At 44.7% G+C, this 25793-nt stretch overlaps 1 protein-coding gene across 1 annotated transcript in view; it reads left to right on the top strand.

Annotated features, from left to right (window-relative positions):
• The window catches only part of DYNC2I2 (dynein 2 intermediate chain 2), a 44502-nt gene extending 18709 nt beyond the window's left edge, over nucleotides 1-25793 (top strand). The window contains exons 4-9 of the mRNA XM_081846686.1: nucleotides 514-671; nucleotides 2268-2377; nucleotides 6108-6266; nucleotides 10923-11161; nucleotides 15307-15464; nucleotides 25531-25793. Coding sequence (XP_081702812.1) covers nucleotides 514-671; nucleotides 2268-2377; nucleotides 6108-6266; nucleotides 10923-11161; nucleotides 15307-15464; nucleotides 25531-25763 — 1057 coding nt within the window. The 3' untranslated portion in view covers nucleotides 25764-25793. The remainder of the gene's footprint in view (nucleotides 1-513; nucleotides 672-2267; nucleotides 2378-6107; nucleotides 6267-10922; nucleotides 11162-15306; nucleotides 15465-25530) is intronic.

The raw sequence follows: 25793 nt of genomic DNA, 5'->3' as shown, positions 1-25793 counted from the left end.
GCTTCTTCCTCCCCCTCCCCATTTTCCCCTCCCCTCCCCACTTCCTCACCCCTCTGCTTCCTTGTCCCTCCCCATTCCCCTTCCCACTTCCTACTCCCCCTCCCCATTTCCCCCTCCCCACTTCCTCTCCCCCCTCCCCATTTCCCCTCCCCACTTCCTTGTCCCCCTCCCTCTTCCCCTCCCCTCCCCACTTCCTCATCTCCCCCTCCCTCCCCTCCCCCTCCCCTCCCTCTTCCCCCTTCCCACTTCCTCTTCCCCCTCCCAACTTCTTCCTCTCCGCTTCCTCCTCCCCCTCCCAATTTCCCCCTCCCCTCCCCACTTCCTCGCCCCTCTGCTTCCTTGTCCCTCCCCATTCCCCTCCCCACTTCCTACTCCCCCTCCCCACTTCCTCCCCCCTCCCCTCCCCTTCCCCTCCCCTCCCCCTCCCTCCCCCTCCCCTCTTCCCCCCTCCCCACTTCCTCTTCCTCTTCCTCCTCCCCCACCTACTTCCTCTCCCCCCTCTCTCTCCCCCAGATTGGACGACGGCGACTGGGGCACCGACAAATCCTACGTCTGCGCCTGGAACCTCGACCGGCGGGCCCCCGACCCCCAGCGCCCCGATCTCGTCCTCGACGCCCCCGGCGCCGCTATGGGGCTGGCCTTCCACCCCAGACGCCCGTCCGTCATCGCCGGTAGGCCCGCCCCCCTTGGTGGTTGTGGGGCGGGACCCTCCGTTGTGGGCAGGACCCTCTTCCTCGCCTCCCTCGGCCAATCGGGCGCCTCTTCCTCTCGCCGTGGGGCTGTTCAGTGGGGAGATGCTGGGGGATGTGGGGGGCGGGTCTTCCACCCCATCGGCCAATCCGGCGTCTCGTCCCTGCATTCCCCAACCCCGATTGGCTGCAGCGGGAGGAAGGGGCGGGTCTTGCGTCTTGTCGGCCAATCGGGCGCCTCTCTCGCAGTGGGGCTGTTCAGCAAGTGGGAGGAAGGGGTGGGTCTTCCATCCCTCGGCCAATCCGGCGTCTCTCTCCCCAACCCGATTGACTGCAGCGGGAGGAAGGGGCGGGTCTTGTGTCTCGTCGGCCAATCAGGCGTCTCTCTCCCTCGCAGTGGGGCTGTTCAGTGGGGAAGTCTAGGTCTGGAAGGAAGGGGTGGGTCTTCCATCCCATCGGCCAATCCGGTGTCTCGTCTCTGCCTTCCCCAACCCGATTGGCACCAGCGGGAGGAAGGGGCGGGCCTTGCGTCCCATCGGCCAATCAGGCGTCTCTCTCCCTCGCAGTGGGGCTGTTCAGTGGGGAAGTCCTGGTGTGGGGCCAGCGGGAGGAAGGGGCGGGTCTTGTGTCCCTCGGCCAATCCTTCCTCTCTCCTCAACCCAATTGGCTCCAGCGGGAGGAAGGGGCGGGTCTCCCCTCCCTCGGCCAATCGGGCGCCTCTCTCCCTCGCAGTGGGGCTGTTCAGTGGGGAAGTCTAGGTCTGGAAGGAAGGGGTGGGTCTTCCATCCCATCGGCCAATCCGGTGTCTCGTCTCTGCCTTCCCCAACCCGATTGGCACCAGCGGGAGGAAGGGGCGGGCCTTGCGTCCCATCGGCCAATCAGGCGTCTCTCTCCCTCGCAGTGGGGCTGTTCAGTGGGGAAGTCCTGGTGTGGGGCCGGCGGGAGGAAGGGGCGGGTCTTCCATCCCTCGGCCAATCCACCTCTCCCCAACCCGATCATCTCCAGCGGGAGGAAGGGGCGGGTCTTCCCTCTCTTGGCCAATCGGACGCTTCTCTTCCTCTCGCCGTGGGGCTGTTCAGTGGGGAAGTCTAGGGCTGGAAGGAAGGGGCGGGTCTTCCATCCCATCGGCCAATCCGGTGTCTCGTCCCTGCCTTCCCCGAACCTGATTGGCTCCAGCGGGAGGAAGGGACGGGCCTTGCGTCCCCTCGGCCAATCGGGCGCCTCTCTCCCTTGCAGTGGGGCTGTTCAGTGGGGAAGTCTAGGTCTGGAAGGAAGGGGCGGGTCTTCCTTCCCTTGGCCAATTCGGCATCTCATCCCCGCCTTCCCCAACCCGATTGGCTCCAGCGGGAGGAAGGGGCGGGTCTTGAGTCCCCTCGGCCAATCAGGCGTCTCTCTCCCCCCCTCGCAGTGGGGCTGTTCAGTGGGGAAGTCTAGGTCTGGAAGGAAGGGGCGGGTCTTCCTTCCCTTGGCCAATCCTGCGTCTCGTCCCCGCCTTCCCCAACCCGATTGGCTCCAGCGGGAGGAAGGGGTGGGCCTTGCATCCCCTCGGCCAATCAGGCGCCTCTCTCTCCCTTGCAGTGGGGCTGTTCAGTGGGGAAGTCTTGGTGTGGGACACCGGCCGGCCGGAAGACCCACTGATCTGGAGGAGCGGCATGACGGACGACTCGCACACGGACCCCGTGTACCAGGTATGTAGAAAAGGGTCAGGTGACCCGGGGAGGGCGGGTCCCGTTCCGACTTCCTGTCGTGTGACCTAGCACAGGAAGTGTCCCTTTCTGTCCCGGTTACGGGGAAGGGCCTGTCCTTGACTTCCAGTCATGTGATCCAGGGATGTTTGCTGGTCACGTGACTCAGGGAAGGGCGTGTCCCTTGGTGTTTTGGTCATGTGACCCAGGGAAGGGCGTGTCCCTTGCTGTCTTCCTGTCATGGGAGCCAGGGAAGGAAGTGTCCCTTTCTGACTTCCTGTCATGTGATCTAGGGACGTTTAGTGGTCATGTGACCCAGGGAAGGGTGTGTCTCATCTTCCGGTCATGTGTCCCTTTGTGGTCTGGTCATGTGATCCAGGGAAGGGCATGTCCCTTTCTGTCTCCCGGTCATGTGATCCAGGGAAGGATTTCCCCCCAGTCATGTGACCCAGAGAAGGATGTGTCCCAGTCATGTGACCTGGCATAGGATGTGTCTCTTTTTGTCTTCTGGTCATGTGATCCGGGGAAGGATGTGTCCCTTTTTGTCTGGTCATGTGATCCAGGGAAGGCTTTGTACCGGTCATGTGACCTGGCATAGGATGTGCCCCTTTCTGACTTCCTGTCATGTGTCCCTTCCTGACTTCCTGTCATGTGACCCTGCTCAGGAAGCTTCCCGGTCATGTGACCCATGGAAGGGTGTGTCCCTTCCTGTCTTCCGGTCATGTGATCCAGGGAAGGATTTGTCTCAGTCATGTGATCCAGGGAAGGGCATGTCCCTTGCTGACTTCCTGTCATGTGAGCCAGGGAAGGAAGTGTCCCTTTCTGACTTCCTGTTGTGTGATGCAGGGATGTTTGCTGGTCATGTGACCCGGGGAAGGGCGTGTCCCGTTGTCTTCCGGTCATGTGTCCTGGGGAGGGCGTGTCCCTTGCTGTCTTCCTGTCATGTGAGCCAGGGAAGGAAGTGTCCCTTTCTGACTTCCTGTCATGTGATCTAGGGGTGTTTGCTGGTCATGTGACCCGGGGAAGGGCGTGTCTCGTTGTCTTCCGGTCATGTGTCCCTTTCTGGTCTGGTCATGTGATCCAGGGAAGGATGTGCCCCTTTCTGTCTTCCTGTCATGTGATCCAGGGAAGGATTTTTCCAGATTATGTGCCACAGGGAAGGGCGTGTCCTGTTGACTTCCTGTCATGAGATACAGGGAAGGGCATGTTCCTTTCTGACTTCCTGTCATGTGAGCCAGCATAGGAAGTGTCTGTTTCTGGTCCGGTCATGTGATCTAGGGAAGGATGTGTCCCGGTCATGTGATCCAGTGAAGGATGTGTCCCTTTCTGACTTCCTGTCTTGTGACCCAGGGAAGGGCGTGTCCCGTTGTCTCCCGGTCATGTGATCTAGGGATGTTTCCTGGTCATGTGACCCTGCCTAGGATGTGCCCCTTTCTGTCTTCCGGTCACGTGACCCAGCATAGGATGTGTCCCTTTCTGGTCTGGTCATGTGATTCAGCTAAGGATATGTCCCAGTCATGTGATCCAGCATAGGATGTGTCCCTTTCTGACTTCCTGTCATGTGACCCAGGGAAGGATGTGTCCCTTTCTGACTTCCTGTCAGGTGACCCAGGGAAGGGCGTGTCCCTTTTACTTGCAGTCATGTGATTCATGTGTGACGACTCGCACACGGACCCTGTGTACCAGGTAGGGCCGCCCCCCCCGGAAAAGGGGTCAGGTGACCCGGGGGAGGGCGGGTCCCGTTCTGACTTCCTGTTGTGTGAGCCGGGGAAGGAAGTGTTCCTTCCTTACTTCCTGTCATGTGACCCAGCATAGGAAGTGTCCCTTTCTGACTTCCTGTTATGTGAACGGGTCCCGTTCTGACTTCCTGTTGTGTGAGCCGGGGAAGGAAGTGTTCCTTCCTTACTTCCTGTCATGTGACCCAGCATAGGAAGTGTCCCTTTCTGACTTCCTGTCATGTGATGCTTCCTGTCGTGTGACCTGGGGAAGGGCGTGTCCCATGGTCTTCCGGTCATGTGATCCAGGGAAGGATGTGTCCCTTTGTGGCCTGGTCATGTGATCCAGCGAAGGGCATGTCCCTTTCTGACTTCCTGTCATGTGATCCGGTGAAGGATGTGTCCCTTTCTGACTTCCTGTCATGTGACCCAGCATAGGATGTGTTCCTTTCTGACTTCCTGTCGTGTGATCCAGGGAAGGGCGTGTCCCTTTCTGTGTTCCTGTCATGTGACCCAGTGAAGGATTTTAGTTTAATTTTTTAGTTTAATTTTAGTTTAATTTTTGGGTTTCATTTTAGTTTAATTTTTAATTAAACTAAAAGATTAAACCAAAATTATAGTTTTAACTTTTTAGTTTAGTTTTAGTTTAATTTTGTTTTAATCTTAGTTTAATTTTAGTTTAATTTTTAAACTAAATTTAGTTTAATTTTTAAAATTATAGTTTGGTTGTTTTGGTTTAATTTTACTTTAATTTTGTTTTAATTTTAGTTTAATTTTTAATGAAACTAAAAAATGAAACCAAAATTAGAGTTTTAATTTTTTTTAGTTTAATTTTGTTTTAATTTTGTTTTAATTTTAGTTTAGTTTTTAATGAAACTAAAAAATTAAACCAAAATTATAGTTTGTTTGTTTTTGGCTTAATTTTACTTTAATTTTGTTTTAATTTTAGTTTAATTTTTAATGAAACTAAAAAATGAAACCAAAATGATAGTTTTATTTTTTTGGCTTAATTTTAGTTTAATTTTGTTTTAATTTTAGTTTAATTTTTAATGAAACTAAAAAATTAAACCAAAATGATAGTTTTATTTTTTTGGCTTAACTTTAATTTTGTTTTAATTTTAGTCTAATTTTTAATTAAACTAAAAAATTAAACCAAAATTATAGTTTGGTTTTCTTGGTTTAATTTTAGTTTAATTTTGTTTTAATTTTAGTTTAATTTTTAATGAAACCAAAAAAGTAAACCAAAATTATAGTTTGTTTTTGGCTTAATTTTACTTTAATTTTGTTTTAATTTTAGTTGAATTTTTAATGAAACTAAAAAATTAAACCAAAATCATAGTTTTATTTTTTTTTAGTTTAATTTTAGTTTAATTTTGTTTTAATTTTAGTCTAATTTTTAATGAAACTAAAAAATGAAACTAAAATTATAGTTTTAATTTTTTTAGTTTAATTTTTTGGTTTAATTTTTTTAAATGGGAAATCAAAGATGGCCGCCCGCCCTTCCCCCCCCCCCACATCAGGTGACCTGGCTTAATTTTAGTTTAATTTTGTTTTAATTTTAATTTTTAATGAAACTAAAAAATTAAACTAAAATTATAGTTTTATTTTTTTTAGTTTAATTTTAGTTTAATTTTTGGGTTTAATTTTAGTTTAATTTTTGGGTTTAATTTTTTAAATGGGAAATCAAAGATGGCCGCCCGCCCTCCCCCCCCCCACATCAGGTGACCTGGCTTAATTTTAGTTTAATTTTGTTTTAATTTTAATTTTTAATGAAACTAAAAAATTAAACTAAACTTATAGTTGGTTTTTTTTTAGTTTAATTTTAGTTTAATTTTTGGGTTTAATTTTTGTTTAATTTTTGGGTTTAATTTTAGTTTAATTTTTGGGTTTAATTTTAGTTTAATTTTTGGGTTTAATTTTAGTTTAATTTTTGGGTTTAATTTTAGTTTAATTTTTGGGTTTAATTTTTTAAATGGGAAATCAAAGATGGCCGCCCGCCCTTTCCCCCCCCCAATCAGGTGACCTGGCTCCCGGGCGACAAACAGCCCCGCCTCCTCAGCGCCTCGACGGACGGCAAGATCCTCCTCTGGCAGGAGGGGAAAGATGGGCTCCTCGAACCCATGGCCGGCTTCGCCTTGGCCCTGCAGCAGATCCCCCGGGGGGCCAGGCCCAAGAAGGTCAGCTGGGGGGTCAGGGTTGGTCGGGGTTGGGGGTCGGGGTTGGGAGTTGGGGGTCGGGGTTGGTCGGGGTTGGGGGGCAGGGCTCCTCGAACCCATGGCCGGCTTCGCCTTGGCCCTGCAGCAGATCCCCCGGGGGGCCAGGCCCAAGAAGGTCAGCTGGGGGGTCGGGGTTGGGGGTCAGGGTTGGTCACGGGGGTCGGGGTTGGGGGTAAGGGTTGGTCGGGGTTGGGGGTCGGGGTTGGGAGTTGGGGGTCGGGGTTGGGGGGCAGGGCTCCTCGAACCCATGGCCGGCTTCGCCTTGGCCCTGCAGCAGATCCCCGGGGGGCCAGGCCCAAGAAGGTCAGCTGGGGGGTTGAGGTTGGGGGTGAGGGTTGGTTGGGGTTGGGGGTCGGGGTTGGGAGTTGGGGGTTGGGGGGCAGGGCTCCTCGAACCCATGGCCGGCTTCGCCTTGGCCCTGCAGCAGATCCCCCGGGGGGCCAGGCCCAAGAAGGTCAGCTGGGGGGTTGGGGTTGGGGGTCAGGGTTGGTCGGGGTTAGGGGTTGGGAGTTGGGGGTCAGGGTTGGTCGGGGTTGGGGGTCGGGGTTGGGAGTTGGGGGTCGGGGTTGGTCGGGGTTGGGGGGCAGGGCTCCTCGAACCCATGGCCGGCTTTGCCTTGGCCCTGCAGCAGATCCCCCGGGGGGCCAGGCCCAAGAAGGTCAGCTGGGGGGTCGGGGTTGGGGGTCAGGGTTGGTCACGGGGTTGGGGGTCGGGAGTTGGGGGTCGGGGTTCGGGGTTGGGGGGCAGGGCTCCTCGAACCCATGGCCGGCTTCGCCTTGGCCCTGCAGCAGATCCCCCGGGGGGCCAGGCCCAAGAAGGTCAGCTGGGGGGTCGGGCTTGGGGGTCAGGGTTGGTTGGGGTTGGGGGTCGGGGTTGGGGGTCAGGGTTGGTCGGGGTTGGGGGTCGGGGTTGGGAGTTGGGGGTCGGGGTTGGTCGGGGTTGGGGGGCAGGGCTCCTCGAACCCATGGCCGGCTTCGCCTTGGCCCTGCAGCAGATCCCCCGGGGGGCCAGGCCCAAGAAGGTCAGCTGGGGGGTTGGGGTTGGGGGTCAGGGTTGGTCACGGGGGTCGGGGTTGGGAGTTGGGGGTCGGGGTTGGTCGGGGTTGGGGGGCAGGGCTCCTCGAACCCATGGCCGGCTTCGCCTTGGCCCTGCAGCAGATCCCCCGGGGGGCCAGGCCCAAGGTCAGCTGGGGGGTCAGGGTTGGGGGTCAGGGTTGGCTGGGGTTGGGGGTCGGGGGTCGGGGTTGGGGGTCAGGGTTGGGGGTTGGGGGTCAGGGTTGGTCAGTTGGGGGTCAGGGCTGGGGGTCAGGGTTGGGGGTTGGGGGTTGGGTTTGGGGGTCAGGGTTGGTCGGGGGTCGGGGTTGAGGGTCAGGGTTGGTCAGGGGTTGGGGTTGGGGGTCAGGGTTGGGGGTCGGGGTTGGGGGTCAGGGTTGGGGGTCAGGGGATCCTTATCCTATAGGGTGCTCTGAGGGATTCGGGGGATTGTTCTCATATAGGGTGTTCTTTGGGGGTCAGGGTTGGGGGTCAGGGTTGGGGGCCGGGGTTGGGGGTCAGGGAGAGACCCTATAAGGGGGTCCCGGGAATCAGGGAAAGCCCTTATCCTATAGGGTGCTCCAAGGGAGTTGGGGGGCACCATTCTCCTATAGGGTGCTCCAAGAGGTTTGGGGGGACTGCCATCCTATAGGGTGCTCCAAGGGGTTTGGGGGGACTGTCACCCTATAGGGTCCCCTGAGGGAGTTGGGGGGCACCGTCATCCTATAGGGTCCCCTGAGGGAGTTGGGGGGACCCTTATCCTATAGGATGTTCCTTGGGGGTCAGGGGATCCTTATCCTATAGGGTGCTCTGAGGGATTCAGGGGACTGTTCTCCTATAGGGTGTTCGTTGGGGGTCAGGGGGGACCCATATCCTATAGGGTGCCCCGAACATGGCCAGGGTCCGGGAGCACCAATCGGGGCACCCCCCACCCAAATCGGGGGGCCCATTACCTCAGGGGACCTGAGTTCCCAGGGTGGCGTCCCCACAGGAAATCTGTGGGGCAGGAGAAGGAAAGTAGGGGGTTGTGCGTTCCCACGGGAAATCTGTGGGGCAGCAGAAGGAGGCAGGAAATCTGTGGGGCAGCAGAAGGAGGCAGCAGCCGCACGGGGGCCGACAACCCCCTCATTTCTTCCTCCTGCCCCACAGCATTATGGGGGGCGCCAGCTCGGGTACTCAGCCCCCTCATTTCCTCCTCTTGCCCCACAGATACTCACAGCCCCCTAATTTCCTCCTCCTGCCCCACAGATTCCCCGTGGGGACGCCCCGCTGGGGGCCACGGCCCCCTCCTTTCCTTCCCTCCTCTCCTTCCCCACACCATTATGGGGGGCGCCCCCTTCGGTACTCCCACCCCCTCCTTTCTTCCTCCTGCCCCACAGCATTATGGGGGGCACCACCTTGGGAACTCACAACCCCCTCCTTTCCTCCTCCTGCCCCACAGCATTATGGGGGGCACCCCCTTGGGAACTCACAACCCCCTCCTTTCCTCCTCCTGCCCCACAGCATTATGGGGGCACCCCCTTGGGAACTCACAACCCCCTCCTTTCCTCCTCCTGCCCCACAGCATTATGGGGGGCACCCACTTGGGAACTCACAACCCCCTCCTTCTGCTGCCCCACAGATTTCCCGTGGGAACTCACAACCCCCTACTTTCCTTCTCCTGCCCCACAGATTTCCTGTGGGGACGCCACCCTGGGAACTCAGGTCCCCCTCCTTTCCTCCTCCTGCCCCACAGATTTCCCGTTTTAACTCACAACCCCCTCATTTCCTCCTCTCCTGCCCCACAGCATTATGGGGGGCACCCCCTTGGGAACTCACAACCCCCTCCTTTTCTCCTGCCCCACAGCATTATGGGGGGCACCCCCTTGGGAACTCACAACCCCCTCCTTCTGCTGCCCCACAGATTTCCTGTGGGGATGCCACCCTGGAAACTCAGGTCCCCCTCCTTTCCTCCTCCTGCCCCACAGCATTATGGGGGGCGCGACCCTCCTGCCCCACAGATTTCCTGTTTTAACTCACAACCCCCTCCTTTCCTCCTTTCCTCCTGCCCCACAGCATTATGGGGGGCACCCCCTTGGGAACTCACAACCCCCTCCTTTTCTCCTGCCCCACAGCATTATGGGGGGCACCCCCTTGGGAACTCACAACCCCCTCCTTTCCTCCTGCCCCACAGCATTATGGGGCACCCCCTTGGGAACTCACAACCCCCTCCTTTCCTCCTGCCCCACAGCATTATGGGGGGCACTCCCTTGGGAACTCACAACCCCTACTTTCCTCCTGCCCCACAGCATTATGGGGGGCACTCCCTTGGGAACTCACAACCCCTACTTTCCTCCTGCCCCACAGCATTATGGGGGGCACCCCCTTGGGAACTCACAACCCCCTCCTTCTGCTGCCCCACAGATTTCCCGTGGGAATTCACAACCCCCTACTTTCCTTCTCCTGCCCCACAGATTTCCTGTGGGGATACCACCCTGGGTACTCAGGTCCCCCTCCTTTCCTCCTCCTGCCCCACAGCATTATGGGGGGCGCGACCCTCCTGCCCCACAGATTTCCCGTTTTAACTCACAACCCCCTCATTTCCTCCTCTCCTGCCTCACAGTATTATGGGGGGCACCACCTTGGGAACTCACAACCCCCTCCTTCTGCTGCCCCACAGATTTCCCGTGGGAACTCACAACCCCCTACTTTCCTTCTCCTGCCCCACAAATTTCCTGTGGGGACGCCACCCTGGGAACTCAGGTCCCCCTGCCCTTTCCTCTTCCTGCCCCACAGCATTATGGGGGGCGCCAGCTCCTGCCCCACAGATTTCCCGTTTTAACTCACAACCCCCTCCTCTCCTGCCCCACAGCATTATGGAGGGCACCCCCTTGGGAACTCACAACCCCCTCCTTTCCTCCTGCCCCACAGCATTATGGGGCACCCCCTTGGGAACTCACAACCCCCTCCTTTCCTCCTGCCCCACAGCATTATGGGGCACTCCCTTGGGAACTCACAACCCCCTCCTTTCCTCCTGCCCCACAGCATTATGGGGGGCACTCCCTTGGGAACTCACAACCCCTACTTTCCTCCTGCCCCACAGCATTATGGGGGGCACTCCCTTGGGAACTCACAATCCCCTCCTTTCCTCCTTTCCTCCTGCCCCACAGCATTATGGGGGGCACCACCTTGGGAACTCACAACCCCCTCCTTCTGCTGCCCCACTGATTTCCCGTGGGAACTCACAACCCCCTACTTTCCTTCTCCTGCCCCACAGATTTCCTGTGGGGACGCCACCCTGGGAACTCAGGTCCCCCTCCTTTCCTCCTCCTGCCCCACAGATTTCCCGTTTTAACTCACAACCCCCTCATTTCCTCCTCTCCTGCCCCACAGCATTATGGGGGGCACCCCCTTGGGAACTCACAACCCCCTCCTTCTGCTGTCCCACAGATTTTCCGTGGGAACTCAGGTCCCCCTCCTTTCCTCCTCCTGCCCCACAGATTTCCTTCTCCTGCCCCATCGCATTATGGGGGGCGCCACCCTCCTGCCCCACAGATTTCCCATTTTAACTCACAGCCCCCTCATTTCCTCCTCTCCTGCCCCACAGATTTCCCGTGGGGACGCCCCGCTGGGGGTCACGGCCCTCTCCTTCTCCCCCTTTGACCCCCTGGTCTTCGTGGCCGGGACCGAAGGAGGCGACCTCCTCAAGTGCTGGGCGGGGGCCGAGACCCCCGCCGTGGGGCGGCCCCACTTGGGGGGCGGCCTGCCCCTCAAGGCCCCCGCCCAGATGGCCTTCGCGCCCCACGGCGGGCCCGTCTATTCGGTCAGCTGCTCGCCGTTCCACAGGTGAGGCCCAGGGGGCATTTATTTATTATTATTATTATTATTATTATTATTATTATTATTATTATTATTATTAAAAAAAGATGATGATAGGAAAACATTATTATTATTATTATTATTATTGAAAGATGATAGGAAAACATTATTATTATTATTATTATTATTATTATTATTATTATTATTATTGAAAGATGATGATAGGAAGACATTATTATTATTATTATTATTATTATCATTATTATTATTATTATTGAAAGATGAGGATAGGAAGACATTATTATTATTATTATTATTATTATTATTATTATTATTATTATTGAAAGATGAGGATAGGAAGACATTATTATTATTATTATTATTATTATTATTATTATTATTATCATTATTATTATTATTATTGAAAGATGAGGATAGGAAGACATTATTATTATTATTATTATTATTATTATTATTATTATTATTATTGAAAGATGAGGATAGGAAGACATTATTATTATTATTATTATTATTATTATCATTATTATTATTATTATTGAAAGATGAGGATAGGAAGACATTATTATTATTATTATTATTATTATTATTATTATTGAAAGATGATAGGAAAACATTATTATTATTATTATTATTATTATTATTATTATTATTGAAAGATGAGGATAGGAAGACATTATTATTATTATTATTATTATTATTATTATTGAAAGATGATGATAGGAAAACATTATTATTATTATTATTATTATTATTGAAAGATGATGATAGGAAAACATTATTATTATTATTATTATTATTATTATTATTATTATTATTGAAAGATGATGATAGGAAAACATTATTATTATTATTATTATTATTGAAAGATGATGATAGGAAAACATTATTATTATCATTATTATTATTATTATTGAAAGATGATGATAGGAAAACATTATTATTATCATTATTATTATTATTATTATTATTATTATTATTGAAAGATGATGATAGGAAAACATTATTATTATCATTATTATTATTATTATTGAAAGATGATGATAGGAAAACATTATTATTATTATTGAAAGATGATGATAGGAAGACATTATTATTATTATTATTATTATTATTGAAAGAGGATGATATTTTGTGGTTGTGGAATAATTATTATCATTATCATTATTACAGGAGGTTGTTGTTGTTGTTGTTGTTGTTACTAGTACAGGAAGATATTATTATTGTTACTATTACTATTATTATTATTGTTATTATTGATGTTGATGTTACTATTACTACTACTACTGGAAGATATTATTATTGTTACTATTATTATTATTATTATTATTATTATTATTATTATTACTACTATTATTGTTATTATTGATATTGATGTTATTACTACTACTACAGAAGATATTATTATTGTTACTATTACTATTACTATTGTTATTATTGATGTTGATGTTACTATTACTACTACTACTGGAAGATATTATTATTGTTACTATTACTATTATTATTGTTATTATTATTATTGATGATGTTGATGTTACTACTACTACTACTACTACTACTACTACTGGAAGATATTATTATTGTTACTATTACTATTATTGTTATTATTGATGTTGATATTATTATTACTACTACAGGAACATATTATTATTGTTACTATTACTATTATTATTGTTATTATTGATGATGTTGATGTTATTACTACTACTACTAGTAGCAGTACTACTGGAAGATTTTGTTATTGTTATTGTTATTATGATAGGAAGACATTGTATTATTGTTGTTTGTTGTTTTGTTTATTTTGCTGTTTTGTTATTGTTATTACTACTTTTACCTTTACCTATTATTACTTTTTTTACTTATTACTCTTACATATTACTATTATTCTTACTGCTTTTACTTATTACTTTCTACTTTTACTTGTTTCTTGATACTTCTTTTAGTTTTTACTTATTGCTTGTACTAATTACTAATTACTAATTACTTGTTACTTTTACTTATTATTACTGTCTTTGCTTTTTTTACTTACTGCTTAATACTGTTACTTCTTACTGCTTTTACTTCTTGCTTATGCTAATTACTTACTTATTACTTTTACTTTTACTTGTTACTTTTAATTACTTCTTAATTATTTTTACTTATGACTGTTACATATTATTCCTTATTACTGTTACCAATGACTAGTTACTTATAACTTTTCCTTCTTATTGTTTTTATATATTACTTATTTTCTCTTATTACTTATTTTTACTTACTACTTTCACTTATTACTTCTTTTGCTGATTACTTTTACTTATTCTTAATACTTCTTACTTTGGCTTATTATTACTCTTTACTTAGTTTTACTCGCTTGTTACTTTTACATACTTGTTGCTTTTACTAATTACTTATTATTACTTCTACTTATCATTACTTACTCCTATTACTTGTCCCTGTTCCTCTTACTCACCATTATTCCTTCTACTCCTCACTTACTTTTGCTTCTTACTCCTTACTTTCACTTATTACTTCTTTTGCTTATTACTTTCACTTATTCTTAATACTTCTTACTTTGGCTTATTATTACTCTTTACTTAGTTTTACTCGCTTGTTACTTTTACATACTTGTTGCTTTTACTAATTACTTATTATTACTTCTACTTATCATTACTTACTCCTATTACTTGTCCCTGTTCCTTTTACTTACCATTACTCCTTTTACTAATCCCTTATTTTTGCTTCTTACTCCTTGGAATTACTCCTTTTCGGTATTACTTACTGCTTTTACTAATTCCTTTTTTACTTATTACTTCTACTTATTATTACCTACTCCTATTACTTGTCCCTGTTCCTTTTACTTACCATTACTCCTTTTACTAATCCCTTATTTTTGCTTCTTACTCCTTGGAATTACTCCTTTTCGGTATTACTTACTGCTTTTACTAATTCCTTTTTTACTTATTACTTCTACTTATCATTACTTACTCCTATTACTTGTCCCTGTTCCTTTTACTTACCATTACTCCTTTTACTAATCCCTTATTTTTGCTTCTTACTCCTTGGAATTACTCCTTTTCGGTATTACTTACTGCTTTTACTAATTCCTTTTTTACTTATTACTTCTACTTATTATTACTTACTCCTATTACTTGTCCCTGTTCCTTTTACTTACCATTACTCCTTTTACTAATCCCTTATTTTTGCTTCTTACTCCTTGGAATTACTCCTTTTCGGTATTACTTACTGCTTTTACTAATTCCTTTTTTACTTATTACTTCTACTTATTATTACTTACTCCTATTACTTGTCCCTGTTCCTTTTACTTACCATTACTCCTTTTACTAATCCCTTATTTTTGCTTCTTACTCCTTGGAATTACTCCTTTTCGGTATTACTTACTGCTTTTACTAATTCCTTTTTTACTTATTACTTCTACTTATTATTACTTACTCCTATTACTTGTCCCTGTTCCTTTTACTTACCATTACTCCTTTTACTAATCCCTTATTTTTGCTTCTTACTCCTTGGAATTACTCCTTTTCGGTATTACTTACTGCTTTTACTAATTCCTTTTTTACTTATTACTTCTACTTATTATTACTTACTCCTATTACTTGTCCCTGTTCCTTTTACTTACCATTACTCCTTTTACTAATCCCTTATTTTTGCTTCTTACTCCTTGGAATTACTCCTTTTCGGTATTACTTACTGCTTTTACTAATTCCTTTCTTTTTTACTTATTTCTTCTACTTATCATTACTTACTCCTATTACTTGTCCCTGTTCCTCTTACTCACCATTATTCCTTCTACTCCTCACTTACTTTTGCTTCTTACTCCTTGGAATTACTCCTTTTAGCTATTATTGTTCTTACTAATTCCTTTTTTTTACTAATTCCATTTTTGTTACTTATTACTTGTTACTTATTATTACTTACTTGTTACTTATTACTTGTTACTTATTATTACTTACTTGTTACTTATTACTTACTTGTTACTTATTACTTACTTGTTACTTATTACTTGTTACTTATTATTACTTACTTGTTACTTATTACTTGTTACTTATTACTTGTTACTTATTATTACTTACTTGTTACTTCTTACTTCTTACTTCTTATTACTTATTATTCTTATTACTTACTACTCTTTTGTTTATTACCTTTCCTCCCGAGAGGAACCTGTTTCTGAGCGGAGGAACCGACGGCCACGTTCACCTCTACTCCATGCTCCAGGCCCAGCCCCTAGTATCCCTGCAACTCTCCAAGAAGTATGTTTTCGGCGTCAGGTGGTCCCCCATCCGGCCCCTGGTCTTCGCCGCCGCTACCGGGGAAGGTACTACTACTATTACTACTACTACCACTACCCTGTCTGGGCTTCCCCAACCACTACTACTATTAATATTATTACTACTACTACTACTATTAATAATAATAATGTCAGGGGCTCAGCTCTGACAAATAACTACTTAGTATTTATACCCTGCCTGGGCTTCCCCAGCTGCTTCTACTACTAGTACTACCGTATTATTTATACCCCGCCTGGGCTGCCTCAGCCACTTACTACTACTACTACTACTAATAATAATAATAATAACAACAACTTATTATATATACCCTGCCTGGGCTTCCCCAGCTGCTTCTACTACTAGTACTACCTTATTATTTATACCCCGCCTGGGCTGCACCAGCCACTTACTACTACTACTACTACTACTACTACTAATAATAATAATAACAACAACTTATTATTTATACCCTGCCTGGGCTTCCCCAGCTGCTTCTACTACTAGTACTACCTTATTATTTATACCCTGCCTGGGCTGCACCAGCCACTTACTACTACTACTAATAATAATAATAACAACTTATTATTTATACCCTGCCTGGGCTTCCCCAGCTGCTTCTACTACTAGTACTACCGTATTATTTATACCCCGCCTGGGCTGCCTCAGCCACTTACTACTACTACTACTACTACTACTAATAATAACAACTTATTATTTATACCCTGCTTGGGCTTCCCCAGCTGCTTCTACTACTAGTACTACAGTATTATTTATACCCCACCTGGGCTGCCTCAGCCACTTACTACTACTACTACTACTACTAATAATAATAATAATAATAATAACAACTTATTATTTATACCCTGCCTGGGCTTCCCCAGCTGCTTCTACTACTAGTACTACCGTATTATTTATACCCTGCCTGGGCTGCACCAGCCACTTACTACTACTACTACTAATAACAACAACTTATTATTTATACCCTGCCTGGGCTTCCCCAGCTGCTTCTACTACTAGTACTACCTTATTATTTATACCCTGCCTGGGCTGCACCAGCCACTTACTACTACTACTAATAATAATAATAACAACAAATTATTTATAGCCTGCCTGGGCTTCCCCAGCTGCTACTGCTACTGCTGCTGCTATTACTACTACTAGTAGTACTAGTACCTTATTAGTTATACCCTGCCTGGGCTTCCCCAGCTGCTGCTGCTATTACTACTATTACTACTATATTACTACTATTACTATTATTTATACTTTGTCTGGGCTTCTCCAGCTGCTACTGCTGCTACTACTAGTAGTACTACCTTATTATTTACACCCTGCCTGGGCTTCCCCAACTGCGCTGCCTCTGCTACTACTACTACTACTACTACTACTAGTACTACTTTTTTATACCCTGCCTGGGCTTCCCCAGCCACTAGTGCTACTATTAATAATAACAACAACTTCTTATTTATACCCTCCCTGGGCTTCCCCAGCTGCTGCTACTACTAGTAGTACTACCTTATTATTTATACCCTGCCTGGGCTTCCCCAGCCACTTACTACTCCTACTAACTTATTATTTATACCCTTACTGGGCTTCCACACTCACTAATACTACTACTACTAACAACTTTTTATACCCTGCTGGGGCTTCCTCAGTCACTACTACTACCTTATTATTTATGCCCTCCCTGGGATTCCCCAGGTACTACTACTACTACTAAATACCATCCCTGGGCTCCCCCAGCCACTAGTATTACTATTACTAATAATAACTTATTATTTATACCCTGCCTAGGCTTCCCCTGCTGCTACCCTGCTTGGGCTTCCCCAGCTGCTACTGCTACTACTAGTAGTACTACCTTATTATTTATACCCTGCCTGGGCTTCCCCAGCTGCTGCTGCTACTACTAACAACTTATTATTTATACCCTGCTTGGGCTTTCCTAGCTGCTGCTGCTGCTACTGCTGCTACTGCTGCTACTACTAGTAGTACTACCTTATTATTTATACCTTGCCTGGGCTTCCCCAGCTGCTGCTACTACTACTAGTACTACCTTATTATTTATGTCCTTCCTGGGTTTCCCCAGCTGCTGCTACTGCTGCTACTACTAACTTTTATACTACTACTAACTTCCTCAGCCACTACTACTACTAACAATAACATTATTTATACCCTGCCTGGGCTTCCCCAGCTGCTGCTGCTACTACTAACAACTTATTATTTATACCCTGCTTGGGCTTTCCCAGCTGCTGCTGCTGCTGCTACTGCTGCTACTACTAGTAGTAGTACTACCTTATTATTTACACCTTGCCTGGGCTTCCCCAGCTGCTGCTACTACTACTAGTACTACCTTATTATTTATGTCCTTCCTGGGCTTCCCCAGCTGCTGCTACTGCTGCCACTACTAACTTTTATACTACTACTAACTTCCTCAGCCACTACTACTAATAACAACAACATTATTTATACCCTGCTTGGGCTTTCCCAGCTGCTGCTGCTGCTGCTACTGCTGCTACTACTAGTAGTACTACCTTATTATTTACACCTTGCCTGGGCTTCCCCAGCTGCTGCTACTACTACTAGTACTACCTTATTATTTATGTCCTTCCTGGGTTTCCCCAGCTGCTGCTGCTACTACTAACTTTTTATACTACTACTAACTTCCCCAGCCACTACTACTACTAACAACAACGTTATTTATACCCTGCTTGGGCTTTCCCAGCTGCTGCTGCTGCTACTGCTGCTACTACTAGTAGTAGTACTACCTTATTATTTATACCTTGCCTGGGCTTCCCCAGCTGCTGCTACTACTACTAGTACTACCTTATTATTTATGTCCTTCCTGGGCTTCCCCAGCTGCTGCTACTGCTGCTACTACTAACTTTTATACTACTACTAACTTCCTCAGCCACTACTACTACTAACAATAACATTATTTATACCCTGCTTGGGCTTTCCCAGCTGCTGCTGCTGCTACTGCTGCTACTACTACTACTGCTGCTACTACCTTATTATTTATACCCTGCCCGGGCTTCCCCAGCTGCTGCTGCTACTACTAACAACTTATTATTTATACCCTGCTTGGGCTTTCCCAGCTGCTGCTGCTGCTGCTACTGGTGTTACTACTAGTAGTACTACCTTATTATTTATACCTTGCCTGGGCTTCCCCAGCTGCTGCTACTACTACTAGTACTACCTTATTATTTATGTCCTTCCTGGGCTTCCCCAGCTGCTGCTACTGCTGCTACTACTAACTTTTATACTACTACTAACTTCCTCAGCCACTACTACTACTAACAATAACATTATTTATACCCTGCCTGGGCTTCCCCAGCTGCTGCTGCTACTACTAACAACTTATTATTTATACCCTGCTTGGGCTTTCCCTGCTGCTGCTGCTGCTACTGCTGCTACTACTAGTAGTACTACCTTATTATTTACACCTTGCCTGGGCTTCCCCAGCTGCTGCTACTACTACTAGTACTACCTTATTATTTATGTCCTTCCTGGGCTTCCCCAGCTGCTGCTACTGCTGCCACTACTAACTTTTATACTACTACTAACTTCCTCAGCCACTACTACTAATAACAACAACATTATTTATACCCTGCTTGGGCTTTCCCAGCTGCTGCTGCTGCTGCTACTGCTGCTACTACTAGTAGTACTACCTTATTATTTACACCTTGCCTGGGCTTCCCCAGCTGCTGCTACTACTACTAGTACTACCTTATTATTTATGTCCTTCCTGGGTTTCCCCAGCTGCTGCTGCTACTACTAACTTTTTATACTACTACTAACTTCCCCAGCCACTACTACTACTAACAACAACGTTATTTATACCCTGCTTGGGCTTTCCCAGCTGCTGCTGCTGCTACTGCTGCTACTACTAGTAGTAGTACTACCTTATTATTTATACCTTGCCTGGGCTTCCCCAGCTGCTGCTACTACTACTAGTACTACCTTATTATTTATGTCCTTCCTGGGCTTCCCCAGCTGCTGCTACTGCTGCTACTACTAACTTTTATACTACTACTAACTTCCTCAGCCACTACTACTACTAACAATAACATTATTTATACCCTGCCTGGGCTTCCCCAGCTGCTGCTGCTACTACTAACAACTTATTATTTATACCCTGCTTGGGCTTTCCCTGCTGCTGCTGCTGCTACTGCTGCTACTACTACTAGTAGTACTACCTTATTATTTACACCTTGCCTGGGCTTCCCCAGCTGCTGCTACTACTACTAGTACTACCTTATTATTTATGTCCTTCCTGGGCTTCCCCAGCTGCTGCTACTGCTGCTACTACTAACTTTTATACTACTACTAACTTCCTCAGCCACTACTACTACTAACAATAACATTATTTATACCCTGCCTGGGCTTCCCCAGCTGCTGCTGCTACTACTAACAACTTATTATTTATACCCTGCTTGGGCTTTCCCAGCTGCTGCTGCTGCTGCTACTGCTACTACTACTACTAGTAGTAGTACTACCTTATTATTTATACCTTGCCTGGGCTTCCCCAGCTGCTGCTACTACTACTAGTACTACCTTATTATTTATGTCCTTCCTGGGCTTCCCCAGCTGCTGCTACTGCTGCTACTACTAACTTTTATACTACTACTAACTTCCTCAGCCACTACTACTACTAACAATAACATTATTTATACCCTGCCTGGGCTTCCCCAGCTGCTGCTGCTACTACTAACAACTTATTATTTATCCCCTGCTTGGGCTTTCCCTGCTGCTGCTGCTGCTGCTGCTACTGCTGCTACTACTAGGAGTACTACCTTATTATTTATACCTTGCCTGGGCTTCCCCAGCTGCTGCTACTACAAGTACTACCTTATTATTTATGTCCTTCCTGGGCTTCCCCAGCTGCTGCTACTGCTGCTACTACTAACTTTTATACTACTCCTAACTTCCTCAGCCACTACTACTACTAACAATAACATTATTTATACCCTGCCTGGGCTTCCCCAGCTGCTACTACTACTAGTACTACCTTATTATTTATGTCCTTCCTGGGCTTCCCCAGCTGCTGCTACTGCTGCTACTACTAACTTTTATACTACTACTAACTTCCTCAGCCACTACTACTACTAACAATAACATTATTTATACCCTGCCTGGGCTTCCCCAGCTGCTGCTGCTACTACTAACAACTTATTATTTATACCCTGCTTGGGCTTTCCCTGCTGCTGCTGCTGCTACTGCTGCTATTACTACTAGTAGTACTACCTTATTATTTATACCCTGCCTGGGCTTCCCCAGCTGCTACTACTACTAGTACTACCTTATTATTTATGTCCTTCCTGGGCTTCCCCAGCTGCTGCTACTGCTGCTACTACTAACTTTTATACTACTACTAACTTCCTCAGCCACTACTACTACTAACAATAACATTATTTATACCCTGCCTGGGCTTCCCCAGCTGCTACTACTACTAGTACTACCTTATTATTTATGTCCTTCCTGGGCTTCCCCAGCTGCTGCTACTGCTGCTACTGCTACTACTACTAGTAGTAGTAGTACTACCTTATTATTTATACCTTGCCTGGGCTTCCCCAGCTGCTGCTACTACTACTAGTACTACCTTATTATTTATGTCCTTCCTGGGCTTCCCCAGCTGCTGCTACTGCTGCTACTACTAACTTTTATACTACTACTAACTTCCTCAGCCACTACTACTACTAACAATAACATTATTTATACCCTGCCTGGGCTTCCCCAGCTGCTGCTGCTACTACTAACAACTTATTATTTATCCCCTGCTTGGGCTTTCCCTGCTGCTGCTGCTGCTGCTGCTACTGCTGCTACTACTAGGAGTACTACCTTATTATTTATACCTTGCCTGGGCTTCCCCAGCTGCTGCTACTACAAGTACTACCTTATTATTTATGTCCTTCCTGGGCTTCCCCAGCTGCTGCTACTGCTGCTACTACTAACTTTTATACTACTCCTAACTTCCTCAGCCACTACTACTACTAACAATAACATTATTTATACCCTGCCTGGGCTTCCCCAGCTGCTACTACTACTAGTACTACCTTATTATTTATGTCCTTCCTGGGCTTCCCCAGCTGCTGCTACTGCTGCTACTACTAACTTTTATACTACTACTAACTTCCTCAGCCACTACTACTACTAACAATAACATTATTTATACCCTGCCTGGGCTTCCCCAGCTGCTGCTGCTACTACTAACAACTTATTATTTATACCCTGCTTGGGCTTTCCCTGCTGCTGCTGCTGCTACTGCTGCTATTACTACTAGTAGTACTACCTTATTATTTATACCCTGCCTGGGCTTCCCCAGCTGCTACTACTACTAGTACTACCTTATTATTTATGTCCTTCCTGGGCTTCCCCAGCTGCTGCTACTGCTGCTACTACTAACTTTTATACTACTACTAACTTCCTCAGCCACTACTACTACTAACAATAACATTATTTATACCCTGCCTGGGCTTCCCCAGCTGCTACTACTACTAGTACTACCTTATTATTTATGTCCTTCCTGGGCTTCCCCAGCTGCTGCTACTGCTGCTACTACTAACTTTTATACTACTACTAACTTCCTCAGCCACTACTACTACTAACAATAACATTATTTATACCCTTCCTGGGCTTCCCCAGCTGCTGCTACTACTACTAGTACTACCTTATTATTTATGTCCTTCCTGGGCTTCCCCAGCTGCTGCTACTGCTGCTACTACTAACTTTTATACTACTACTAACTTCCTCAGCCACTACTACTACTAACAATAACATTATTTATACCCTGCCTGGGCTTCCCCAGCTGCTGCTGCTACTACTAACAACTTATTATTTATAGCCTGCTTGGGCTTTCCCTGCTGCTGCTACTACTAGTAGTACTACCTTATTATTTACACCTTGCCTGGGCTTCCCCAGCTGCTGCTACTACTACTAGTACTACCTTATTATTTATGTCCTTCCTGGGTTTCCCCAGCTGCTGCTACTACTACTAACTTTTTATACTACTACTAACTTCCCCAGCCACTACTACTACTAACAACTTATTATTTATACCCTGCTTGGGCTTTCCCAGCTGCTACTGCTGCTACTACTAGTAGTACTACCTTATTATTTATACCTTGCCTGGGCTTCCCCAGCTGCTACTACTACTAGTAGTACTACCTTATTATTTATGTCCTTCCTGGGCTTCCCCAGCTGCTGCTACTGCTGCTACTACTAACTTTTATACTACTACTAACTTCCTCAGCCACTACTACTACTAACAATAACATTATTTATACCCTGCCTGGGCTTCCCCAGCTGCTACTACTACTAGTACTACCTTATTATTTATGTCCTTCCTGGGCTTCCCCAGCTGCTGCTACTGCTGCTACTACTAACTTTTATACTACTATTAACTTCCTCAGCCACTACTACTACTAACAATAACATTATTTATACCTTGCCTGGGCTTCCCCAGCTGCTACTACTACTAGTACTACCTTATTATTTATGTCCTTCCTGGGCTTCCCCAGCTGCTGCTACTGCTGCTACTACTAACTTTTATACTACTCCTAACTTCCTCAGCCACTACTACTACTAACAATAACATTATTTATACCCTGCCTGGGCTTCCCCAGCTGCTACTACTACTAGTACTACCTTATTATTTATGTCCTTCCTGGGCTTCCCCAGCTGCTGCTACTGCTGCTACTACTAACTTTTATACTACTACTAACTTCCTCAGCCACTACTACTACTAACAATAACATTATTTATACCCTTCCTGGGCTTCCCCAGCTGCTGCTGCTACTACTACTAGTACTACCTTATTATTTATGTCCTTCCTGGGCTTCCCCAGCTGCTGCTACTGCTGCTACTACTAACTTTTATACTACTACTAACTTCCTCAGCCACTACTACTACTAACAATAACATTATTTATACCCTGCCTGGGCTTCCCCAGCTGCTGCTGCTACTACTAACAACTTATTATTTATAGCCTGCTTGGGCTTTCCCTGCTGCTGCTACTACTAGTAGTACTACCTTATTATTTACACCTTGCCTGGGCTTCCCCAGCTGCTGCTACTACTACTAGTACTACCTTATTATTTATGTCCTTCCTGGGTTTCCCCAGCTGCTGCTACTACTACTAACTTTTTATACTACTACTAACTTCCCCAGCCACTACTACTACTAACAACTTATTATTTATACCCTGCTTGGGCTTTCCCAGCTGCTACTGCTGCTACTACTAGTAGTACTACCTTATTATTTATACCTTGCCTGGGCTTCCCCAGCTGCTACTACTACTAGTAGTACTACCTTATTATTTATGTCCTTCCTGGGCTTCCCCAGCTGCTGCTACTGCTGCTACTACTAACTTTTATACTACTACTAACTTCCTCAGCCACTACTACTACTAACAATAACATTATTTATACCCTGCCTGGGCTTCCCCAGCTGCTACTACTACTAGTACTACCTTATTATTTATGTCCTTCCTGGGCTTCCCCAGCTGCTGCTACTGCTGCTACTACTAACTTTTATACTACTATTAACTTCCTCAGCCACTACTACTACTAACAATAACATTATTTATACCTTGCCTGGGCTTCCCCAGCTGCTACTACTACTAGTACTACCTTATTATTTATGTCCTTCCTGGGCTTCCCCAGCTGCTGCTACTGCTGCTACTACTAACTTTTATACTACTACTAACTTCCTCAGCCACTACTACTACTAACAATAACATTATTTATACCCTGCCTGGGCTTCCCCAGCTGCTGCTACTACAACTACTAACTTTTTATACCCTGCCTGGGCTTCCCCAGCCACTTATTACTGCTACTACTACTATTACTACTACTACTATTAATAATAATTAAATTTCCCTGTATGAAATGAAATGAAATGAAACAATCAAATTAAATTATTAAATTAAATTAAAACTAAAACTTGTATTTCCCTGTATTATTAAAGGGAAAACAAACCTTTCATTTCCCTGTATTAAATTAAATTAAATTAAGTATTTATTTAACTTAATATATTTAATATTAAAATATTTCTTTCTTTAAATTTAAGTTTATTAAAATATTTAATGTTTATTTAATTTTTGTTCCCTGTATGAAATTAAATTAAATTAAATACTTAAATTTAATTATTATATTAAATGAACTGAATATCTTTCATATTAATATTTATTTAATAAATTAAATTAAAACTAAAACTTGTACTTCCCTGTATTATTAAATGGAAAATAAACCTTTTATTTCCCTGTATTAAATTAAATTAAATTAAATTAAATTAAATTAAATTTAACTTAATATATTGAATATAAAAAGATTTATTTCTTTAAATTAAAGTTTATTAAAATATTTAATGTTTATTAAACTGAATATCTTTCATATTAATATTTATTTAATAAATGAAATTAAAAGTAAAACTATTTAATGTTTATTTAATTTTTGTTCCCTGTATGAAATTCAATATTAAATTAAATACTTAAATTTATTGATTATATTAAATGAACTGAATATCTTTCATATTAATATTTATTTAATAAATGAAATTAAAAGTAAAACTATTTAATGTTTATTTAATTTTTGTTCCCTGTATGAAATTCAATATTAAATTAAATCCTTAAATTTATTGATTATATTAAATGAACTGAATATCTTTCATATTAATATTTATTTAATAAATTCAATTAAAAGTAAAACTATTTAACGTTTATTTAATTTTTGTTCCCTGTATGAAATTCAATATTAAATTAAATCCTTAAATTTATTGATTATATTAAATGAACTGAATATCTTTCATATTAATATTTATTTAATAAATGAAATTAAAAGTAAAACTATTTAATGTTTATTTAATTTTTGTTCCCTGTATGAAATTCAATATTAAATTCAATCCTTAAATTTATTGATTATATTAAATGAACTGAATATCTTTCATATTAATATTTATTTAATAAATGAAATTAAAAGTAAAACGATTTAATGTTGATTTATTTTTTGTTCCCTGTATGAAATGAAATGAAATTAAATACTTAAATTTAATGATTATATTAAATTAATTTAATATATTTCATATAAATATTTATTCAATCTTTCTCCGGTTTTTCCCCAGGGGAAGTCCATCTCTTTGACTTCGGCCAAAACTCCCAGAAGCCTTCGTTCTCCGTCCGTCAAAGCCCAGAGCCCGCCTACTGCCTGGAGTTCAACCCCAGGCGGCCTCAGCTATTGGCCGCCGGGGACGGAGGGGGCGGAGTCAAGGTCTGGCAGCTGGGCGGGGAATTCAGTGAGGAGGGAGGGAGGGAGAGGAGCCAGCTGGAGATGCTGGCCAATGAGGTGACCGATTGACACAACACAACACAACACAACACAACACAA

This window comes from Podarcis erhardii (assembly GCF_964252035.2).
Source record: "Podarcis erhardii genome assembly, chromosome: Z".
NCBI classification, from domain to species: domain Eukaryota; kingdom Metazoa; phylum Chordata; class Lepidosauria; order Squamata; family Lacertidae; genus Podarcis; species Podarcis erhardii.
The sequence above is the reverse complement of the archived record's forward strand: the minus strand, read 5'-3'. Positions and strand labels throughout refer to the sequence as shown.